The 25,633-nt window shown below is 42.1% G+C and overlaps 1 protein-coding gene across 1 annotated transcript in view; it reads right to left on the minus strand.

The window, feature by feature from the left end:
- cpne4a (copine IVa) overlaps positions 1–25,633 on the minus strand; it is a 48,298-nt gene that overhangs the window by 12,553 nt on the left and 10,112 nt on the right. The window contains exons 3-8 of the mRNA XM_028979832.1: positions 18,378–18,557; positions 17,507–17,578; positions 14,721–14,795; positions 11,562–11,645; positions 11,367–11,456; positions 1,427–1,525 (exon numbers count right to left, since the gene is read on the minus strand). Coding sequence (XP_028835665.1) covers positions 1,427–1,525; positions 11,367–11,456; positions 11,562–11,645; positions 14,721–14,795; positions 17,507–17,578; positions 18,378–18,557 — 600 coding nt within the window. The remainder of the gene's footprint in view (positions 1–1,426; positions 1,526–11,366; positions 11,457–11,561; positions 11,646–14,720; positions 14,796–17,506; positions 17,579–18,377; positions 18,558–25,633) is intronic.

Genomic DNA, 25,633 nt, shown 5'->3' on the forward strand with positions numbered 1-25,633 from the left:
TGATGAACAGACAGCTAACATGTTGAGGGAAAGCCCTTTTCTTTTCTTTGCTTTTTTTTTGTTCCCGCCGCCGTTCCTTCCTCTGACATTTGAGTCCAATTAATGCAGCATGCATGTGTTTTCCAGTGCAGCTGTCTCATAGTACCGTTCTGTTCAGATTTGGCCTCACAGCGATCAAAAATCCTCATTAAGAACTGCTCGATTATGGCCCATCATTAAAATGTGTGCCTTCTTAACTGCACGTGGCATCAGTCATCTTCTCTTCCAAATGAAGGCAGAGTGGGAGTGAAGATTTTAAAGGACATGTGGAAACAGTCATTAGTGTCTCGGGGTGAAAATGAAAAGCGTCTCACCGTCATCGCACAGATTAACTACCACTGCTTACAGATACCCCGTAGACCAACCGTGCACAGGCCAGTTAGGCAGCCTGTTTATGCATCCGATAAACTGATGGAAGTCGGGCAAATAGACTTTGCTCTCCAATTTCAGAGGAGGGGGCAAAGGGTCCTGGTGATCGCCGCAGGCACTTAAAACACCCCGCCGCAGCTCCGCTAATGACAGTTGTCTGAACAGACCATTAACCGTCTGACACATGAATTGTCAGCTCAGTTTATCTGCTCATCTGAAGACACTTTCTTAATGGACACATAGCATGTTTGCATGCCTGTCATAGGCACAAGACATCGGCCTTTAATATGGTCACACAAAAATCTTATCTGATGAGTTTACAATGAAGTGATTGTACATGCTGAGAAATTCTGACTGTTTATAAGGAATCGACAGACACCACTAAGTGTGAAGAAAAGATCAACAGCTGGAAAAATGCACCAAGGCCTATTTATCAAGAGCCTCTCATCTTTCAGTCAGTTGCCTCCCTACAGAGGATTTTCTGCTGGTGAAATGGAAATGGGCCTGGTCCCTGGCTCTCGCTGGCCTGTGACGACCAGAAAGCAAATCTCCAAAAGAGCACCTCCGCCTCCACCTCCGTTTGGCAATCTAGGTTGTGCTTGGGTACGGGTCAGAGGTGTCTGTCCCGGAAATTTAAAAAGCAGGCATGCACATTTCAAGGCTGGTTAGCACTCTGCTAACAGCCACTTCTGCTGCAGGTTTATCATTATGTAGCTGATCAATACCATCTATTCACATTCATTGGAATTTTGTTGATACACTCTATTCAAGGCTCCAAAAATTAAGCCTGGTTATTTACATTTATTACATTTACATTTATGCCATTTATCAGACGCCCTTATCCAGAGCGACTTACAATCAGTAGTTTCAGGGGACAGTCTCTACATTTAGATGTAGATGAAGCAGCTTAGTATTACTCTTATTATTATTACTTGCAAAAAAAGTAATTTTGCATTTATAATGTATGAGGAAGGTAAGTAGTGTAAGCGTATAGATTACAGTGTGACAAACATTTTACCTGTCGCCCATCCATTGCTCCCCGCATCTCTTTAAACATCGCCTCAAATTCACCTATGAAGTCATGCTTGCCATTGGAGTCCCAGTCATATACTTTGCACTGCAAGAAGATACATCAGACAATTTTATTAAAATCACAAACTGAAGTTCACAATATAGATTTCGTCTGGATTATTAGATTTATTCTGAATATTCCACATAATTATTCAATTGTTGTTCTCTATTCATAACATAATAATAAGATATCTATGGTGTATATTGTTGAGAAATGTTTAGAAATACTTGTATATTTGTAATTTAATTTTCATTTCTCATCTCTGTCCAGGTGCTCCGGTGTCCATTTTTACTGGATGACTCTGTCTCTGAATATTTTTCTGATGGCACTTATTAGGCAAACAGATGGCAATGACTACCGTTTTCACTAGAACCAATGCAAAAAATGGAAAACAACTTACAGAGACAACCCGTATCACTTCCACAAGGCAAATTATTTTAAACATAATTAATATTTAATTAAGACTGAAAAATGTATATCATGACACAATGCTGAGATGAGGGCCTGATACCAATTTGCATTGTGGGGAGCTCTAACTGCACAGATTGTGTAATAGTCATTCTCCTTTACCTTGAATTTTAAATACAATTTCTATTATAATTTAGTTCTAAACACACGATGCCCTCTGTAGTAAAGTGAATATTGCTTTTGGATCGGGGTTTGTAATGATCTTCATCCACATTGAACTGCAATATTTGACAGTCTGTAGCCATGGAGAATAGCCCCAAGAATAAAAATGCTTGGGAGATAAGGGTGATAATGGGTTGAGGTGCAGATGACTTAGAGTGGTCTTGCTGTCAGGAAATAGAGATCTCAGGGGTTGGGAAAGTGTGAATTTAATATTTAATAAATCGCTTGAAAAAAAATCTCATTGTTTAAGTGGCTATATGGAATTGGCTTCTATATTTGCTTTATTGTTACGCTTTGGATATAAATAAAATACAGAATAAAAGACTCTATTATGGAAATTATTTCCTGGCTGGCATTTCTCTGATTTAGCGACACTGCGTCATTTTCCAACACAAACCAGCACAACACACAAGATGCATACTCCCACACTCAGTGCACAGAAAACAGTCTTTGACCAGCTGCTCTCTGGTCAAGGGGATGCTTGGAAAAATAACTTGTAGCTGGTGATGAATCTATACCTTGAATTTCTGACACTTTTTTTTTTTTCATCTGACATGGGACCTGCCTCTCTGACAGAATGCGCTCTTGATTTCCCACAGAGTCTAGCCCACTTTTCTCTGTTTAACTATCTCATGAATTATGGAAGAATGTGAAAGTGCAATCGCCAGTAAAGATTTCTGCTTCACCATTTGGTCTAAATGACAAGAAGTCTCGATAAAAGCAAAAAGCTTTCACTCAGACCCAAAGACTGAAAAGTAATAAATTAGTGCAGGTTTCTCTCGATTGGCGCAGAAAGAGTCAAACAGCCAATTTACATTCAAATCAAGGTTCAGGAAGCTTCTTCAGACCCCTGTGAAGGTTATTCCCAGAATCATGATTCCTTAACACCTAACCAGACCCAAGGACCAAATACAATATCAATACAGTAACAGTATTACAGGATGTCAGCTAGCGCAGAATCCTCGAGAATGAAGAAGTCTCACACATCTGTAGGTGTTTCCAGGATAGCTTCCAAAAAGATGCTTTAGACATTACAAGCATCACAAGAGTTGATTTCACAGATGAAGCAAATGAGTTTTATCAGACATTTCATGCTTAAGGAGGCAGCCAGAGTGTGTTTGCACACGCTGTTCATTGCAGCAATAAGCTGGCAAGCCATCCCCATGACAGTGCTGGGTCCAGCTGGTGGAACTAAATGCTAAACAGCGGCATCTTCAGTGAACACAAATCACCTGTGAGCTCTGCTGTGCTGCCAGCGGAGCAAATGTGCGACCGCGCTCCTTGCGAAATTAAACCCACGGCACCCAGAGGAGCAGAGACACTCGCCAGAATCCAGACACACACAAGAGACAATAAAGCTCAGCCATGCCTATTCAACAGGAAGCTCAGATCAAAGAAATGACCTTGGGTATCATGATGGGGAAATACATTTGGTGTTACATTTAAATTTAAGGCTTTTATCAGACACCCTTATCCAGAGCGACTTACAATCAGTAGTGACAGGGACAGTCAGGGTTAAATGTCTTGCTCAGGGACACAATGATAGTATGTGGGATTTGATCCTGGGTCTTCTGGTTCGTAGGCGAGTGTGTTACCCACTAGGTTACTACCACCCTTTAAATTATTCATGTGAAAAATTTGGGCCAGACAATATTTTGTTGGTGTGGGAACAAGATGCCAAAGCTTGGTGTGAATTAGCTAAACTAATCAATAAATAGACCCTGTTTAACCCTCATTAATATTAAATAAGGTCCCACCTACTGCAAATATGTCCTTATGAGCAGGACTTTATTGTAGGCCTTGCACTGCATGCATCTAATTTCAGTGTTTCTGGATCTAGTCTCTGATCCAAGTTGCAACGGTTGCAGCTTGGGCAATTTATTATTATGCACCATGGAGCTAGTTACTGAAGCAACCATTTCATCTTTTCTTCAGGTGTAGGCAAGAAGAAAGATTATGTTCTAATTCCCCTTTCAATCTACATCACACCTTCTGTGTCCTGTGTCCCAGTATCTGCTGGATGCAGAGAATGCAACAATAGCTCTGCTTCTTCAATTCATTAGACCGGAAAAAAAAGCAAATTGAGGGTGAGGAGGAGCGGCTAACGGGAAGAATAGACAGGCTGTCAAAAATTGAGGTGCTGCCTCAACCATGATTTGCTTGTCAGTGCCACTGAGCAGTCTTTCATCATGGACAATTTGATTTTTGTAAGCTATTTGGCACAGCTGAAAGCGCCCGACAGGTCAGTGTGGTAATGTGGCTTTCTATTACGTTGATTTATTACACATGTTGACTGTCTGCAGCTGTTAGAGGGAGAGGGACGATGGAGAGACAGACAGAAACAGCGGAGAAGGTGGAAGAATGAACAAAGCAATGTAAATCTTGTCTTCATCCATCCTGGTTCACATCCATCTGCTCTCCCTCTAGCCCTTTTAAGCTTGTCAAGCCAGTGGTGACCAGCCTCCAGCTGGTCTCGTCCATGGAGACCAAGCAGTCCAGTGGCTGGACTCGGGAACAGCTTTGAAAATTGGTCTCATTCAGCCAACCCAGAAACAACATTCAAAAACCCTACTGAGCACAGTGTGAGCCCTGTTCAATAGTTGGGGAGCAACCGTGTGGGTCTGGCGAACTTCCGTTCACCTCAGTCTTAATCAAATCACTAGCTACCCACGGATGCTCCGAGTCTCAGAATGGGAACCGGCATTGCAGCACAACAGGAATCTCGTGTTTGACAAAAGACCACACGCCAGCTACACGAGTGGTAAAGAGTCAAAAGCACATATTGCACCGCTGCAAGGCCCCCGCTGCTCTGGAAAAGGTGACTCGAGCAGCGCTCGGTGGGTGAAGAGAGGCGAGTGCACTGGGGTATTTGTCGATGAGCATGCTGAGCACACATTGGTGGGAAGCAACAGTGACAGAAACTGCCTGCTACAATTACAGGCCTGTCATATCCCACAAGAGGCAGGGCTGGTTGTCAGCGGAGGGAGAATAATTCTCACGCACGGCATTAGTGCCAGGAAATGATAATGTATGGGGTATATGCACAAGTCTGTAGGAGAATGCTTTCAAAACCTGATTGACAAATGCTATGAAGATAAACTGCCCCATTCCTCCTTTTCGGATTCATTTACAAGTGTAGGTCAACTTTGCGTCAATTAGTCATGGCAGCAGTGCTGAGAAATGGTGATATGCCTGGTGTTAAGATGCTCACCTCCAGCTCATCAAAAAAAGCAGTGTCCAGCTTCATCCCTGGACATGTCATTGTCACCTTTAACAGTTACAGAGCCCGGTAACCATACAGGATTCTTCCCCTGGAGTATTTGTGGCTGCACAGTCTGCTAGACAGCAGAAAGTATACTGACATTTATTATATCAACAACCTTATGATTCATGATGACGGCCAGAGTTTGTCCACACGGTGATGTTGCTGGAATTTGCATCATGGTTTCTTTCGATGGACTACTAACCTACAATTTAATTTTTTTTTACTGAGGCGGCAGCTGCAGAAGAAGTTTTGGCAGGTATAGCACATTTCATAGTGTGACGCCAAGGCGGCCCTGGGTCGACCAGGTGTCGCCCATTTAAATGTGTGCTGGGTCCTAATTACCCACAGGTACTACCACTTAGGTAGGGGTGATTAAGGCCCACCCACACTCCCGTGTCCTGCATTGCTCTTATGTCGCGTTGTCTGTCTTTAGTTTTGTTCATATTTGCTTTATGTTTATTTACTGACAACCACTCATTATATGTTGTGCTCCTGTGCCTTGTCCTTCTCCCCACTCAGCATAACAGCTCCTCGTCATCTTCCTTGCCACCCAGGTGACACAAACAGAGGTCAAAAAAGAGATGGAGGCTTCCAGCAAGAGATGACGGCAAAAAGGAGGCAGACTGCAGGGGCCTGGAAGCAAAGATGTCCACTCACCAGTCCCTACACTGGGGAAGCAAGCACCTCCATGCCTGGCCTCGGTTGTGCAGCCAGACCACCTGAGCACTCCTCAGCTGGTCATCAGAATGCCAGAAGAACAGCATCTGACTGCTGTGAGCCTGTGATTGTGTATTTGTGTGTGTATTTTGTGTCTTTGTTTCTCCCCCACCCTTTCTCATCCAGCAGGTGACTTCCCAATGGATGATATTGGTCCCGGTGAAGAGACCCCTGACCCTACTGCACCAGCCAAAAGCTGGGATGGCTGGTCTGTGGTTTCAACCCAAGAACCTTTGGAGGGGCACAGTATGAGTTAGAGGTTCCCCAGGAGGCACTGTGTCACCTCCAGGTCCTCATCCTTTTAAGAAGCAGTGATGGATGTTGCCAGAGTGTTGTATGTTTGACTGGTTTGGGTTTATGGATCAGGTAGAAAGTTGGGCTAATTTGCTGTCCATGCGAATACATGGAAAAGAGATTCACTCTGGAAAATAACTGTTCTGGGTCACCTGAAACACATTTCTGTGTGGATGCAGGGCCAGATCGGATAGAAATGAGAATAACATTATTTTGCCTCACTCCCCTGTCCTGTATTTAACTGATGTTATGTTGAGCCTTTCTGTTTCTTTAGAATGTGTTTGCTGCCATCATGCCAGGTTTTCTTTTGTTCATTGCATTTCACCGTTTATTCAAGATGTCCTGTTTTCTGTGCCTCATGCCTCACCCTGCATGGCATGGTACACACAGGGGACAATCAAGGGCTTTGCAAATAGGTCAAAATAAAATGGCATACAGTGCATGCAGAAAGTATTCACAGCGCATAATTTTTTCCACATTTTATTTTATGTTACAGCCTTATTCCAAAATGGTACCAATGTCCCAAAAACATTGGCAACATTTTTACATACAATAATTACATGTAACTGCAGTAGTAATCTACCCGTGTTAATAAATTATAAACTGTTCATTCTTGTAGTCACTATTGTGCCATGCCCCTTTATGTCCAGGTAACTTCAACCCAATGGTTATTCTGTCAAAGCTCCATAGGTCCTCTGTGAATAGAGGAGAACTTTCTAGAAGGACAACCATCTCTGGAGCAATCCACCAATCTGGCGTGTATGGTAGAGTGGCCAGACGGAAGCCACTCCTTAATAAAGGCACATGGCAGTTCACCTTGAGTTTGCCAAAATGCTCTTGATGGATTCTCAGACCATGAGAAACAAAAGTGTCTGGTCTGATGAGACAAATATTGAACTCTTTGGAGTGAATGCCAGGCATCCCTACAGTGAAGGATGGTGTGGCAGCACCATGCTGTGGGGATGTTTCTCAGCTGCAGGAAGTGGGAGACTAGTCAGGATAGAGGGAAAGATGACTGTGGACGTACAGAGACACCCTGGATCAAAACCTTCTCCAGAGTGGATTCATCTTTCAGCAGGACTACAAACCTAAGCACCAAGATATCAAAGGAGTGGCTTCAGGACAACTCTGTGAATGTACTTGAGCAGACTGCCAGAGCCCAGGCTTGAATCCAATTGAACATATCTGGAGAGATCTTAAAATGTCTGTGCACTGACACCTCCAATCGAACCTGATGGAGCTTAAGAGGTGCTGCAAAGAGGAATGGGCAAAACTGGCCAAGGATAGGTGTGTCAAGCTTGTGGCATCATATTCAAAAACACTCGAGTAGCATGTGATTTCTCAATTTGTTTATCTTTAATAAATTCACAAAAGCGGCATGGGACATTAGAGAAGAAGTAGGGAAGATTATAGTGACACTTTTGCCAGGAAAGGAGAGTGCGAACGACTGTGCTCGGCAACATGCTAGGACTTTTTGAGTCGGTCCATGGCGAGAGGGATGAAGCCAGAACATGAGGAAGCAGGATCACCGTAGAGATGGTGTTATGAATGGTAGCTGGCTGCAGAGGTGTTTGGTGGAAACAATCAATACCGGGAGCAGGAGAAGCACTTAGACAATCGGAGAGTCGTGGGCCAGGCCAGGGATAGAGGTCATCAGGAGCACTCCAAGTCAACAATGTTTTCGAATCTGTGCTCTTGGAATTCAAGGAGCTTGCCAATGAGGAACGGGAGGGAGCCATCCACCAGTTGAGGCAGGGGAGGATGAGGAGGTGTAGGCATTAGAGGGGACATGATGACTTTACAAAGGTGAGAGATGTGAAACACAGGACTCACCCAGAGGGACCAAGAAGGAAGTGCTGATAGGCCACATGGTTGACCCTAAAGGGCCCAATGTATCGGGGCCGCAACTTCTTGACCTCAGATGTGATGGGAAGGCCTCAGGTAGATCCATACTCAGTCTCCTGGATAGTACAGTAGGGGTGGTCGCTGGTGTCAGTTGCCCTGTCTCTTGATGGTCTCTGCGGTGCGATTCAGGGCCCGATGGACCAGGATTCAGGTGTTTCTGAGCTGTTGCAGATGAAGGTTCACAGCTGATATGGCTCCTTCTGCAATGTCTGTGGGAAACCAGATGGGTTAGTGACCTGTGGAAGTCTCAAATGGGGAGAGTCTTGTGGCTGAGGAAACGTGTTGATTTCGAGTGAGCTTGGCCATGAGGAGATGCTTGGACCATGTGAAGGGACGTGCATAACAGTAACATTGTAGGTATTTTTCCATCTCTTAATTTATGCATTCTGTCAGGCCATTGGATTCAGGGTGATATCCAGAACTGCCCGTGAGATGGGGAAAGCCCAGTGACAAAGTCCAAAAACAGGGGCGGTGTGGCCAGGGCAATGGCAGAAGACGACCTTGGAGTTGCTGGGTTTCAGTCTTGTGGGCAGCACATGTAGGGCATGCTGTGATGTATACAGTGACATCACTGGGGAGTCCCAACCACCAGAAGGTTCACTGAATATGTTCCTATGTTTTTTGTCTTCTGGGATGTCCTGCCAGGGACACCAGTCGAGGTGGCTCCCATTGGAAATGGAGTGTTGTGGGGACATCCATTTGGTCAGGAGGGGTATTAGGAGGAGGTGGTTCCTCTGGGGCAGTGGTGGCCTAGCGGTTAAGGAAGAGGCCCTGTAATCAGAAGGTTGCCAGTTCGAATCTCGATCCGCCAAGGTGCCACTGAGGTGCCACTGAGCAAAGCACCGTCCCCACACACTGCTCCCCGGGCGCCTGTCATGGCTGCCCACTGCTCACTCAGGGTGATGGATTAAACGCAGAGGACAAATTTCACTGTGTGCACCATGTGCTGTGCTGCTGTGTATCACATGTGACAATCACTTCACTCCACTTCCACTTCCTGGGCGTGGGGGGCAATGACATCTTGGAGCAGGGTTCACTGAATGGAGGCCAGAATGTAGGTGGCAGGGATGATGGGGTCAGAACTGGTATCTGTTTTGTAACGGGTGTACTGGCAGGAGAGGGCAATGGCCTTGGTATTACGGGGGTGTCTGGCCGATTCTATGGTGTGTAGTCAAAACGGGTGAAAAACATTGCCCGCCTTGCGGGTCGGGAATTCGGCCAGCAAGCTTTCCAGATGTAGCCCAGGTTCTTGTGGTCAGTCAGTAGAAAGGATGTGCAGCCCCCTCTGGCCAGTGGTGCCTCTCCTCCAATGGCAGTTTGATGGCTAACAGTTTGTGGTTGCCTACATCATATTTGGGTTCGGACGGACTGAGACGCCAGGAGGCACATGGGTGCAGTTTCTGATCAGCAGGGTTTCTCTGTGACAGCACGGCGCCCACACCCAGGTTGGACACGCCAACTTCCACTGTGAATGGTTGCTGAGGGTCTGGATGGATGAGTATAGGGGCAGAGGTAAATCTTGTTTTTAGGTTGTCGAATGATGTGAACGTGGGTGACTTGGGTCTACATATCCGGTGAGAAGATAAGGATGTCATCCAGGTAAACAAACACATAACGTTTGAGCATGTCCTCAGGACGTTGTTCACCAGGGCTTGGAACACTGCAGAGATGTTGGACAGTCCAAAGGGCATGTCTCTATATTTATAATAGTTGAGGGGGATTCCTTTTCCCCCTCGCTGATCCGTACCAGGTGATAGGCATTCCGTCGATCAAGGTAAAGAATCTGTCCATACCCCAGAGGATGGTCGTCAAGTCCCATGATAGTCTGTGGTGGGTCACACCAGACAATGGGGAGCTGGAGGAATGACTACTGTTGGTGCTGCTGAGTGTCCTGCTGCTGACCTAATGATTGGTGGAGAACTCATTCTGTCCCAAGGCTGGACCGGCGCACGCACTAGTGTTCGGGAAGTTCGGGATGTTCGGGAAGAAGTACTGGGACTATCTGTGCAGTGTCGCCAAGGCTGTAGTGATGCTTGGGCCAGGAAAGGAGAGCGTGAGCAACTGCTCTCGGCAGCGTGCCGAGACCAGATGAACTTACTTGTATTCTAAATAAATTATACTTGTAATAAATAAGGCATGTGGGCCTAAAAGGAAACAAATATTACCACATGGAAGAACAAAAGCTAACCCGCAGGCATGTGGCGATTGCCCGAACAGGACACAAATGCAAAGTAAGTCTCGGTCCACATCAATGCTATGACTTGTGGCTGTCTACTGTACTGCATTTAACAGGTCCTGATGGGTCCTGCTCAATAGGAGTCAGCTGGGAGCCATCAGGACCAGCTAATCAGGTGCAGAAGTCTCTGGTGGCCTAAGATCAGTAAACAAAAAGTAAGCAAAAGTAAAAGTCAAAACATATTAGGTATTCAATCATGTTCAGTTCTATGATATGCACCTCAAATTTAGCACACACACACACACACACACACACAACAACAACACATTGAAGATAATAAGTTTTCAGTTATTTTATCCTGGTGCCCATGGCCTCCCATGGGGGTCTTTTAAGATTTAAGATTTAAGATTAGATTTGAAGTTCTTATGTATTATAATAAGGTCTTTAAGAAACAATTGTGCTTTTGTAGTCACAGCTGATAGCCCTGGGAATTGAAACTCAGATTTAATGATTTCAGTTAGATCTCAATCCCAAAAACACTACAGTCACAATGTTTAGGCCTATTCCACTCTTGTTAACCCAAATAAAGATATTTCCATTTCATCCACAATTCATTACCATCTAAAGTGTTAACTGAAGGTACAAATGAAGGTCCTTGGGCATGAGAGCTTTTCATTATAAACAAATGGTGTATTAGCTTAACAACTGTTTTTTTTTATTAATAACCACAGATGAACTCACTTTAAAACTTACTTTAGCTTCACTTTTTGAATCATGGTTTACATTTCATCTTGGATTGTTTTGATCAGTGCTATGGGAAGCTCATTAAGTAAACATACAGTATATGTGGGTAGATGCTGTGAGACCTGCTAAGGAACAAACAAAGGTGACCGTCCTACCTTTAGCATTCGGTCGTGGTCACCACTACATAATGAATTCAGTGAGACCTTGAATGTTTTCCAGACAGGGTTGAGGTTGTTCATCACAGTCTTTGTGGGGAAACAGAGGGGACAGTGACAAAAGTGATGTAGCAGGCAGGGTCAAGGAAGGTCAAGCCGTGTCAGTCACTATAAACCTGGGAAACATAGGCTCACCTCGGTTCTGTGAACTAGCTGTTGGGTGGAATCATCATTTATCCTGAAAATCTCCAGGAATGGATCAGATTTGCTGAAAAAATCCTTGAAAAACAAATAAGCAAGCAAATAGTTAATATAAGAGATTGAAAGAGATTATCGCTCAGATCATTCCCCTATAAATAGTGCAGAGTGGTAAAAACTGTTCAATTCCAAGCCTATAATTATTGATCCTACCTATTGCATCTATTGCTTTGATGGGCATGTGCATTGGTTGGGTTCTAGGTGATCCACTGTTCGTGACAGATGTTGAAATATAGCTGGATAGGAAAAGCAAGCATCACTCACATAACATCACTGTATCTTTTAACACAAGCCTTTTTTCTGTCTGAAAGGCTTTAAAGGCTCCACTTCATAGCAAACTCTTTCAGAGCAGACTGATGTTGTGTCAAGGTGAGATTATAACAAGGTGCTGCAAATGTCCCTTAGGGGTTTTAGTTCCACGGAAATCCTAAAAGGGCTGCATTTGGCTGTGTAGACTAGTGGAGCGCACTGTGCTCGGGTCATGCATATGGAAGGACTGGAACACTGGGTAAATGCTACACTGTGGTATTAGCAGTTTTATCACATGATTTATCAACAGTTCATGCATCCTGGATCCGTGTGTCCACACTGATCACACTGAATTCATCAGATCAGCCAACAATTTTCAGCCTTTCAGACATCCAATTTCTCCTCTGCTCCTCATTTTGCTTTTTCTGACTAACTCAGCTTTGTCTTCGGCTTTCCATTTTCTCCCAGGTTTGGTATTTTGTGTGTTCAGAGAGTCTTGGCACCAATCATCCTATTGTTAAAGTCACTTACATTTACATTTATGCCATTTGGCAGACGCTGTTATCCAGAGCAACTTACAACGTGCTTTCATGTTACCATCAATTAAGTGATCAGTTCTGGTTCACTAGGACTCAAAGCTATGAACACAATCTTTTTATTCACTCTGTAGTTTTTCCTTGCATAAGTCAGACTGTTTGAAAGTTAGAAAGTTACAAGTTAGTCTAAGTATTCTATAAAGAGCAAGTTTGAAAATACTCAGCGACTGAGCTGTTCTGACCTCAAGAGGAAGTTCATTCCACCACCAAGGGGCCAAGACAGAGAAGAGTCTAGACAAGTGTCTTTCTCGTACCTTCAGCGGTGGAGGGACCAGGTAACCATTGCTGGAGTTTCAGAGAGTGAGAGGTGCAGTGCGAGGTATAATAAGGGCTCTGAGGTAGGCTGGTAGTACCCCATGTTTGGCTCTGTAGGCCAGCATCAGTATTCTAAATTTGATACGGTCTGTTACTGGGAGCCAGTGGAGGGAGCGTATCAATACAAAAAAAATATTTTGGTCTGAATAAAAGCCAATCCTTTAGATTACGGCTTTTCACTTTATGTACTGAGCAGAAGACACATGATTAAGATAAACTGGACTGAAAATACTTTTCATTAGGCACTGAAATTAGAATAGATATAAAAGATTGCATGATCTATAACCAGGATAAAATATCAACAGTGGATCCTAAACCAAATCCATCAAAGAGGTGATATTTTAATCTACGGCACCAGCATGCATGTGACCTAATTAACATTCATAATACTATTTAGTCTAAATACATTCTCAAGATGTTTACTCATCCTTTTGCCAAACCAACATTCAAATGGCCTTTTGGATATAAAATTGACTCTCCAATTTGAGATCTAAAAATCAATAATTCAAGACTATGTGCATGCATGTTAATAGAAGTTATGCAGCAAAAATGTGTTAGACTCAGATTGGATTTTCAGACTTTTAGATGCCGTGCTTGAGGTCATTTGCTGTGTTTATGAATATGAAATCATGCATCTGAGTTTGTGTGTAGAAATCAGAGCCTTAGACTAGCCTTCTGGCCTTTTAGCACTCAACAGTTGTGCCCCGGACATTTCCATCAGTGGATAACTCAAATTTTAGAAGCTAAGATGAGGTTTTTCTGTCTTCTGGAGACAGTTCAAGCTGTAAAATACAGTTTTAGACATCAAAATCTGAGCATGTCTTTTAAAACAATCATATTTAATTTGGCAAGAATAACATTTTGCAATTGAGTACTTTACATGAATTAAAACCATGATGACAGCTACAGTTAAATTGCATACAGTCAATAGAAAAGTAGAAAACAAAGTAAAACAATGATGTGCATAGATAACCCGAGGAACACATTTTTCACAAATTGTACAATTTAGTAAACATCAAGGGGTGGATGTATAAGGTGGCAAGTGAGAAGATAATGAAGTAGCAAAAGTGGTTTAGCTGGTCTAGGATGGTTTCAGACCATTATTGCTGGTCTGTAATCATGAGTTGCATGCACCACCAACTTGAATCTTGCCTAGATTAGACTAGCTTATAAAACAGTTTAAACATTTCAATCTGCACATTTAAAGTTTTAATGTTTTTTACATTTACATTTACATTTACATTTACAGCATTTATCAGACGCCCTTATCCAGAGCGACTTACAATCAGAAGTTACAGGGTCTCCCTGGAGCAATTTAGGGTTGAGTGTCTTGCTCAGGGACACAATGGTAGTAAGTGGGATTCGAACCCGGGTCTTCTCGTTCATAGGCGAGTGTGTTACCCACTAGGCTACTACCACAAAAAAAGACTTTTTATCAAGTCTTGCTGGCAATAGATGTTCAGCTGCTGACCCACCCAGACAAACCAAAGGCCAGAAGGAACAAGACACATATCAATGAAAAGGAAATTGAAATCCTGAACTTCCAAGATGTAAGAGAAGTGGTTGTCATTGTGAAACACTGCAGCACAGCACTAATTGTGTCCTCTGCTTTTAACCACCACCAAGGTACCATCCCCACCCACTGGTGCCTTTTTTCACTAAGGTGATGCAGGGTTAAATGCAGAGGTGTATACACTGCGTGCTGTGCTATGTAACACAATGACAAAACCAATCACTTTCAGAACTCAGTGCTTTACACTGTAACTTAACTGTCAAATACCTGTCAAAACAGGAATTCTGCTGCCAAAATATTTCTAGGTCAGATGTTTTCCAGCTAAATGACAACATAACAGTGTCATGAACCAAACGTGAAAAAGGTGTTTAATTAAATAAATTAAGAAGATGATGAGGATAAAATGTATGTGTATTGACCTACCTTATCATCAAGCTTTCTAGCACTGAAAGATAACTCCACATAGTCATCATTCCCAGACAGCTCCTCTGCTATGATCTAGAAAAGGGGAAATGTGCAGTGTTTAATTCTCATGGGAATATTTATCTGACCTGAATAGCCAAATGTGTTCTGTATTTACAATGGTTCGGAATTTGTTTGTTTTCTTCAGATGACACTCATGCAGTGTGGTGTGAAATGTGAGGATGGTTTATGGTCTATTTCAGTGTCTTTCAAACCCCACTTTGTGCTCTCTGCCAGCTTTCTGGTGGTTTGTTGCTCATTTTCTTGCCTGGTGCCCAGATCCTCAAAATAAGAAAATGATTTTGTCTACATTTCACACTGGTAGGAGTGGGGCTTTTTTTAAATGAGAGGCTGGGTGCAATGTCGTTGTGTTGCTATTTTAATTCAGTGAAACGACATGGTGCTTTTGACCACATCTAAAAACCACATCTACAGTCAGTGGCTCATTTATACACAGCATGTGTTTCATACAAGCAATACAACTGCTGCCTGGGCTGTGGATACACTTTTAGTTGTTGTATGTTGTTTAATATTTATCCTAAATTTTCTTTTAAAATGAAATATTACCTGACTGACTTATGTAAGATTTCATTTTATCCTGTAATTTACTCCTTCTTAGTCTTTAATTAAACGTGCATAAATGATATAAATCTACTGTTATTCTCACATATAAGCAATTAGCAAAATAGATCTTGTGACCCTGCCTTTGAAAGGTGAGGTGACATGACATTCTGGGTTATTACATGTTACACCCCAAACACACCTCTGAATAATAATGAGAGTTAGGACAACATTTTTCTGATTTACAATGGTGCAAAGTCTGTTTTCTCCACTGCCAAAATAGCTAAATCATCTTACACCCTTGGGCCCCATTGAATTTCTCAGATATGGCAAACTTTGAACAAAAAATAATTGCAGCACACTGAAGTGCTAGTGACAAAAATAGATTGACAACCCACAATTTAATGCATATGTTATGTAATTTAGATTTACTTGTTCCATTTCCAAAAATGTTAACTTTCACAAAGTTCTTTTTCTACTTCAGCCATAGTCCTGTTTGTTAATGACCTGCCATGCTGCATGATTGACATTGTGCTTGCATTCATGGATCTAATCCCTGCAATTCTGCTTTTGAACTTGTAGGTATAATCCTGAGTTCATTGCTCTCTTAATTACTACCAACTCCTGAGGCTGCAGAGTATGGACCATGACCATTCAATGCATAATGCTTCACGATGAGGTTATGGTTCTTTTCACTGAAATGTTTCAATGTCAGGCTTGAGGCAAAGTTCCACAAGGGAGCGCCCTGTAAGACTACAAAGAGTGATTCCAGGATTCTTGCTGTGCCTTTATCTGTATAGTATATTTCATTTAGCAGAAGCAGGCTGGTTTCCAGATAAAAGTTAGATGGACAATTCCACCCCTGGAACAACGTTGGGCCTTGCTCAAGTGGGATTTGAACTTCAGCAATCTGTTACAGAAGCAAGTTTTGGAACTCACAAGACTCACAAGACTAACGTATTGGGGCAGTGGTGGTGAGTAAAGCACTGTCCCCACACACTGCTCCCCAGGCACCTGTCATGGCTGCCCACTGCTCACCAAAGGTGATGGGTTAAAGGCAGAGGACACATTTCACTGTGCTGCAGAGTATCACAAGGATGACAATCACTTTCACTTCAATAAGAGAAATGTCATGAAAAAAATGTAAATAACACTAGAAATAAATGAAACAAAATAAAAGTGTAATTGACTATGTAATTCCACAGATGCATTTAAACCATCAGTTTCATCGTACAACCTTTCCTGATCAAGCATTAGCTAACTTTATAGCCATTAACAGAGACATGTTGGATTGTTCTCTTCAACATTTAAAACATAACACCATCATTACAATTAATTAAATGTGCACAAATTGTCACTCGTAATTGTTGTTATGGATTTGGGGGAGTTCTGTGGGGTATGCAATTTATATCCAGTTCAGCTACTTAACCTTATTGGTTCTCACAATCTGTTCTGTGTATGCATTAAAAATGATCTTCCTATGCGTCCCTGACTCTCTCTCTCTCTCTCTCTCTCTAGAGAGAGAGCAAGAGAGAGAGAAAGATAACAGACAAAAAGCAGGCAGGTAAATCTGGTGGAACTAGCTGAGGTATGAAACAGCCAAAGAAAAGTTCCCAAGAACCAATAGTGGGAAACCAACCTTCAGGCAAGGACAAGAGCTGAATTAACATTAGTTTCAGAGACATAGGGACCACAGAGAGATGAAAGGCTTGAAAGGGGATGGGGAGACTGTTCTGTTTCTGATAGAAAGGTTGGTTCACTTTGCTGTATTAAAGAATCAGCCAATGTTTATCTAAAAAGACACATTTTAATAACCCACAGAAATTATATGTTTGTATTTTATGTACAATGTGTGTTACATGTGAATTAGCCATTCAGCATGACAGCATTGTACATGTCATTTTAAAACCGAACAAGTAAAAATTCACTTGGAATGGTGTTTATGTAAAGAATGATGACTTTGGTCTTGATGAGGTTGGCTTCTTCTCGCCTTTCCCGAATTCTCTTGGGAAATGTTCGGCACGGAAGGCAATACAAAGCAAATATTGGTTTATGCCATCAATACACATTTTAAGCCTGAAGGTCCTACATTCACCCGTCTTAATGGACATTGCAGGTATCTGTCGAGAGGGAGCAAGAGAGAGAAGGATGAGGAGAGAGGGTGACACACCTGAGACAACACTCACCAGAATGGAGGATTTCCCCACTGTGTTTCCCTGTTTGAGCAGCGCTTTGGACAGTTGTCTCTGGGACACAATCTGTTTGGGGAGAGATAAGACATGTTCATGCTTCCTTTGTTCTCTCTTTTTTTTTGAAAATCAGCCAACGTAGAGAAAAGAGTGGCATAAGGGATGTCTGCACACCAGTCCCGCACTGGAAGTGCTGCGATCCGAATTCTCTGTGGTTTGCATTCATGTGTCTGCAGGAGCACTGGGAGCGTTGCTCACACAATGGCACAGTAGACATAGCAACATGACAAATGCTAGAACACACACACACACGCACACAAAGTTTATAGATTCTACACTGAGTTTTCAAAAAGAAGAAAAAGATTGACTTGCAGTAATAATGTTTTCAAGTAAAAACAAGATATTGGAACTCCCAAGATTTTCAGTGACTTTCTTGGGGATTCCTGACTGCGAGATAAAGATTTCAGAGGCAATTGACCATCTGCTGCCGGCACTTGTGAAAGGATCATTTGCCATTTGTTTAAACAACAGAAAACAGCAGAATGTGCCATCCATGGGGATGGTGCTCAAAAAATGTGTTCCAAAGTTCTGGGGAGAGGAACATGGTTCTTCTGTGGTTCTTTTGCACAGATTAAAGCAGACCAACTGCAATGACAAATGAATAGCATTGAAAATAGCACTTTAAATGTTGGTTGTGTTTTGCACCATTAAAAAACATCCTCTTATTTTATTAAAGGATAAGCCTACCATCTACTTAAATGTAATTTCACCCTCCACCACATGTGCAAACAACCTCCTCGTGATATTCGTTGTTGTGAATATGACTTCCTAAAATCATATTTGCATACTGTATTAGTCTGAAACCCACTTGGCCAAACGTGCACTCCATCGCTCCGAGGAAATCGGCCTCCTTGATTCCGTTGTGGCTGCTGCTGATGTCATAGAGCTCGTAGCGTAGCCTCTGCACTTCCTCAAAGTAAAAATCCAATGTGAAGACCTTGGAGAAAGTTGGATTAATGCAACTGCGGATTACTTCTGTCCTGTCAACCTGATATGAGAGAGGAGAGAGAGAAGCAAGAGAGACGGAGAGATGAAGATTACCATACATGACCAACAATAAACATCTTCAAATCCACAAATTCAAACACACACACATCCACATTTGAAGCATTGCAGGGTGTAATAAAGTTTAATATCTAGTGATCTCTCCTAAGTTTTCATATTTTGGTTCTGTTTTACTTCTTATGAAGAAAGCAATCATCAGCAATGCACAATGCCCAGAAAACGCTGAGACTGGCATAAATCATTTTCATTTTCCCTCGAATATGCCAGTTAGTGTAGGCTGAAGAAATACAACCTGGGGACATAAAGACTATGCAGCCTGATTGTTGGCAAATGTCTGAAAGTGAATTGACATTTATATATGATTTAACTTGTATAACAGTGAACATTAAAGTTTTCCATTTAGGTGCATAGTTTTTTTGTGTGTGGTGTGTAATCCATGAACTGGGGTACAAATATGTGGCCACACAGATTCATCCATCAATATCACTTTGTTAGTGCAGTAATAAGATGCGCAATAAATAAAAAATGCCTCCATGCCAAAAGATTATTAAAAATACATTAAAATACAAATAAAATTTTGTTTGTTAACCAAAACTCCCAAGGTTTGTGAAATGCTACTATAATGTTCACTATGTTCTGTGGTCTGATGAAACAAGATGGTGTTGGCAGTAAACATTTAAAGTGGTTTTGGTGTAAACAGAGGAATTGTTGTAATGACAAGTTTCTGGGACGATGCGAAGCTATTTTGTCCTGCAAAGGCCTTGGAAACCTTATAATCCGTGAAATGGAATAGCATCATGGGCTCCATAAAATACCAGCACAATTTCAAAATCTGTCTGCCTCTTCCAGAAATCGCATCTGATCTTTCAGCAGAAAATATTATTACACAGCGTGTGAATCAACACAAAATGGTTTGGTGGCCACAGAATCATTCTTCTGCCATTGCTAGTCCCCTAAACTGAAGCCCAGCGAATCCCATCATCTGCTGCATCTTAGCCACTAATGAAAGTGAGCCCGTCTTGGAGAGAATCTTTCCAACATTTCATTAAACTACTATTTGTGCCTCATGTACACAATCCAGAGAGCCCGAGAGCTCCACTGTGTTAGATAAATGTTTTTCATTCAACCAACAAAATGTGTTAATTGAAACATCAATTAAAATGAATAAACATCCAGAAATACCTTTTTTAATTTAAGACCTTTATGACTTGGCCTAATCTGCTATTCCCTTTGTTGCCTAGAGAGTGAACAGCACTCTAAACTCCCCTCAGGCAGCCAGGACGCTCGGCTTTGTTTTCTCTCCTTTCACAATTTTGCTGCAGCTTCCCACTTATGACCTTTCCGAATTTTCCATAAGCAGTTCCACAGAAACTAGTCTCCATTCTATGGGGCTAAGACAATGGGCAGCTCAGTCCATAAAAGAATACGTTCGCCACATGAAACAAGCCTGTTTGTGTTTTTTCTCTCTCCAACACACACACACACACACACCAACATATGCTCCTGTTTTCTCTGATAAAATCACACACATATTGACAGACATAGACAGTTGACATACCATGGCGAACCTGAGCGAGACTCTTAACCCTGAGGGTCACCAGGGGGACTGTCCCTGTAAATACTGACTGTAAGTCATGGATAAGGCTGTCTCATAAATGCTGTAAACCCACATTTATTTGCATGTGTTAGCATTTAAACATTCCTTCTTGTTTTAGGCTCTGCCTGGAGTTTTATTGGCTCCTTCACGGCTTCTAATGGTGAAATGTTTAATCTGGCAACAGATATTAAATCAGGAGGTTATTCATTGACTGCAGCCACAAAAGGTGATCCATTAATTTGATGAAAATGTATTTTTGACAGGACATGATAGGACAGGACATGATACAGGATTTGGGATTTAAGTTAAGCATATGTTATGTAATTATTATTAATAATTATTCTGATCTCTTTTTTACAAGGAGAGATGCTTTTTAAGGTGGTGCAATGAAATGTCTATTTGTAAAGATAGCTTGCAGGGAAAAAAATCTAAATAAAAAAGTTAAAACCAGCACTTCTTGGCACCTCTCATCTGAGAGTTGGCCCAATATTCCTTAATGGCAAACAGTGAGAACAGATGAGCTGTAACAGAACCAAGAGAAACTCTCATGGAAAGTTAGACGAAAATCAGTGAGTACACAAACATAATTGGTTTTGAATATTTATACTTTATCCTCGTTTATTTTGAAGAATGCACATACTGAACTTGAAAAAAAATTAAACTCATTTACAACCAGTGATCGGGATAACAGCCGCCACGGGAATGTGGTGGAAGAATGGACTATAACAAAAGGAGGGGTTTAATGCACAAACACAATCACAAACCAGCACATGACAAGACTCTGTGACCCGATGAGGACACGATACAATGGGCATACATTTCTAACACTTCACAGATGAAAACCCAGAGTACCACCCCCCGGAGTCAGATCCTGACAGCCTCTTAACAATAACAGCTGAAAAATGGGTAATCCAACCAATTACTGTTTTCATCCAACCAGCCACAGGAACGGCAACGCGTTTCTCTTTCCTTTGGTGAGGGTCAGGGAGAGAAGCAAGACAACCCCATAATTTGTATATTGATAATTGGATAATTTTGGTAGTGCTGAGTAGCATGGTAAACCAACCAGAAGCAGAGTAGGGCGGGCGTTACCACAGCAATGGCGAGTTCGAAAGCAGCATTTTTACAGTGGAGATACAGACACGACTTTTCTCATGTTGGAATTAAAGGTAAGAATGTATGTGTTAAATGTACATTATGCCACGGAACTAAGCCTTTATCCGTGTTGGTAACCAGCAATTCAAATCTGATGAAGCTCTTCTCATCATCCTAAGTGTCATCAAAAACACTGGCCAAGAATGTGGAACCCATCTGCAGCTAATGTGAGCACCACTACCCAAGGAGAAGATGGAGCCACGCCCTCCACATTTTTACATATGTGACAAGTTCTAAATTACTTTCCCAGGTAACTAGAAACCAGTAACGTTTGTGAAGAAGTGACTAGTAACTATAACAAATTTTTTAACTAATGTGCCCAACATTCACAAAGTCTTCTAAATAATGCACTAATTCATTGTTCTACTGTTTTGTTCAGTACTAATTTCAATTTATGGAGAACGGGAGAGAACGGTACTGTACTTAATATTAATAAAACTGAAAAATTGCATATTCATTTTCTCTCACAATACCAGAATGAGCTCACAAGGAAGTCTCAACAATGCCATCGACTTTCTTCGCTGAGACAAGAAACAAGAGTGGGAGGAAGGACATAATCTCGTAATCTTCCCAAATGCAATCTGTCCACTACAGACGGCAAAGCTCTTCTCATCCATGTCAAACAAGCCTGCTGACATTGTATCATATGTCAGTAATACAACACAGATGAGTGCAACTCTTGCGGAGGGTGCTTGTGCATGCAACAGGAAGCATGTTTTTACCCTCCGATGTGTGTGTCTCTGTGCAAGCAGGCGCTGGTCTGCATATGCAGGAACACCCCGTATATTTGTAGCATAAGGCAGCTCATTGATCCGTGTTTCCTGTTGAATGGGCCAGGGCTTGAACCCACAGCATTCTCTCCCACCGCCAGTGGCCAGGTGGGGGTACATCTTTGTTAGCTTTGATTGTGCAATCACATCCATTGCGGTTATAGTTCAGACGCTTGCTCTTCCTCATTAGACAGCCACTTGTAAGGTCTGGGTATGTCTCCAGGGCTAATCAACATGGACTCATCTGCTCACAGTACAGATCTAAGACCAGGAGGGTGCAGGAAAATGCCAGAGTGCATACATTTCCATTTTAATGTACATTGAACCGACGCCTCACAATGCGAGATGTTTTATTCAGTTAACTTGGCTTTAATTCAAAACCTTGACACATTCTAAATAGTTTTAGGCCAAATAGGATAGAGTTGTCAACTGCAAAATGGTGCAGCAAGAATTAAAAAGAGACAGAAAAAGAGGCATAAGGGAAAACACAAACAACTAGGATTTAGTATTCCAGAGCTTACACTGCTACTGTACTGCAGCAAGGCTTTGCAGAAGATTCAGTTCTGTATCATTCCCCACCTTCGAGGGGTAGTTGACCTGGAGAGAAGTAAAAGCACTGACATCCATCTTACAGCAAGCAGGGCCCGACTCAGACAGGAGACGAAATGAACGAAATAATAGATAAAACAAAACATTTCAACCAGCGCAGCAAGAGGAGTGAAACTGTCAACACGGCTGAATTGCACAATAAATATTTCCACACTGCACCATGGGTAACGCCACCAGTTGAAAGACTGATCAATTCAAGACGGAGTCGTGACCTTCTCAAGAGTTATGTGCTCATGGTGTCCTGTTTGCTAGCCATATTCCACTACAGACATTTACATTTACGGCATTTACCAGACGTTCTTATGCAGAGCGTCTTACAATCAGTAGTTACAGGGACAGTCTCCCCCTGGAGACACTCAAGTGTCTTGCTCAGGGACACAATGGTAGTAAGTGGGATTTGAACCTGGGTCTTCTAGTTCATAGGAGAGTGTGCTACCCACTAGCTTAAGAGAACTTAAACTAGCTTGTCCTATATTTAGCATGTTCTAAATATTGCTGTTGAATTATTTAATGTTAATATGTTGTAATAATGTTATAAAACTGTATAATATGTTTTATAATTCAAAGTAGGAAGTAGGCTAATCAGATTTATGACATGGCATCATATTTCCAATGTTGTGTGTTCAAATCACATCTCAGATTTTTTAAGTGTGGAGTTTGCATGCTCTCTCCATCTTGGTGCAGGTTTCCTCTGGGTTCTCCAGTTACCACCTGCCATCCAAAGGCATGGATTGGCAGATTGGAGACTCTAAATTGTCTGTGGGTGCGAGTAAAAACAGTGTAGAATGTGTGTGTGTGTGTGCCTTGCATTTGGCTGCCCCCCCAGGCATTGCCCAGCCCGAACACCACACCTACTGTACTGTTCTCCTCAGATGCCTTTCATGGCCTCACATATCACAATCAAAAGTCGCAATGGTCGATCGCTGAACACACTAGCTGAAATTAGGTTTGAAGAGCACTCCCGGGAAAATAAGATGGCAATTTTACAGTAATTACATGGCGCACAGGTTCATATCATACTTTCATAATGTCTCATGAATCTTATCTGATCTAGACTCTTATCTCCCAGCTGAAGAGTTAAATGCAATCGCATTTATGACCAGAAGGTAAAAAAAAAACATGTGCTGCATCTCACAGGCTTCCATCAACATTTTCATTTTTGATGACAATGAAATTGTCAAGTAAAAAAAGTTTACAGGTGCCAAAGAGAAGTTCGAAACAACACAACGTCTGCTGCCAATGTCAAGGGAAGGGAACAGACATCCTGAGGTGCAGAGCAGTTAAACATCTAATCTTGTGAAGGGCCCTTAATCACCTGTGTCTTCCTGACTAATATCTAGAGTCTGAAATCACTAAATATCAAAATCAATATTCGAAATGTCACCTGTGCCTCCTGCATCTTGCCAAGGCAGGGCACCTCCTTGGCAAATGTCAGGAGAGGAGGTAGAAGGCAGAAATAAAATCCCCTTCTAAACTGGCACTCAGCAAGGTACATATGTAAGATACATAAATAAATAAGATGACTTGGTAGTTCAGTGTAAATATTTCTGCCACTAAAATTGTGAGATTAGCCAAAATCCCAAGACTGGCTACTACCATGTTAAGCACTGCTTAACTTTTTTTTGGCGATGGTGATGTTTTTAAGCTATATCCATGTAGAATCGCATTAGGTGAAATTTGTGCCCATCAACGGAACAGGAAAGTCACAGCTTTAGCTTGGGAAAAATGGAGATGATGGCACAGGACTGAGAGGAATCAAAATGAGTTTATTTAATAAGCCATTAACACACTGTTAATGTCAATGAAATTAGTCTGTCTTATTTTCTTCTGCTTTATCTCTGATATGATTTTACATGATTTATGTACACATGCATTTATTCATTAAAGGTTTGAAATCAAGTGACTATACTAGAACCAGTTTCAGCAATACTCCATTTTTCAAATTAATGGCTTGTGTGTCAAGTTGTTTTATTTAAATGTTATTTAGCATGTATTGGCTCAGCTGCGTACCAGCACATTTATGGAAATGTGGAGGCAGCAGCGCAGCTACAAAACAAATGTTCTGGTGCATCCACAGAATCCCCTTTCAGCTGGAAAGGATTCCCCGGTACAGTGAGCAGAGCGCCGGCAGGATGAAAGTCTGCCATAGCCACCACGGCCGCTCAGATGAGCAGCCGCATTGTGACGGTGACACACAGTGCGATTGCCTTTTGTCTCATTATCTTTCATGGATGACAGGGAAGGCTGGGACACGCTGGCAGGAGATTTTGTGAGGGTTTGCAAAGCAACTCCTTCTGAGGTGGCTATTCCCTACAGGGTGACAGGAGAACGGCTGTACTGTTTCTTTTGAATTCACCTCAGAATCCTCAAAGAGCACGACGTCTCTCAAGCAGAATACAGCTATGAAACATTAACATAACAAAAAGGCTTCAACTGAGCACTTATTAATGCCGCTGGACATATTTTAAAGCCTGCGTGGAATGAAAAAAAAAAAGAATAGAAGATACAATAAGCTTCTTCTCATTAATTAAAAACTGTCAATTTGTTAAAGTTGCCTGGGGCGTCATTGGCCTATTGGGTTTCGTGAATGATGCTCTGCACTCACTGCATTACCCAGTTTTTGAGGACAGGCTATTTTAGGCCCTGGGGTATGTCTCAGTGGGACGTCGGCGGGACAAGTGTGTTTAATCTGAAATCAGCGCAAAGTCCTAATTGCCCACAGGTGGATGAGACAGAATCCAGCCCGGGTCCACTGAAGTATGTCATAGCAAATCATACTTTTTCTCTGAACCTGACACTTTTTCTAAACACGTACTCTACAGGAATATGCTCTTCAAACATACAATATACAGGAATATACTCTTCAAACATACAATCCAGGGCTATCAAACAAAAAATGCCAAAAAAAAGGATTTTATTATGAATTTG

Source organism: Denticeps clupeoides, chromosome 5 (genome assembly GCF_900700375.1).
Source record: "Denticeps clupeoides chromosome 5, fDenClu1.1, whole genome shotgun sequence".
Taxonomy (NCBI): domain Eukaryota; kingdom Metazoa; phylum Chordata; class Actinopteri; order Clupeiformes; family Denticipitidae; genus Denticeps; species Denticeps clupeoides.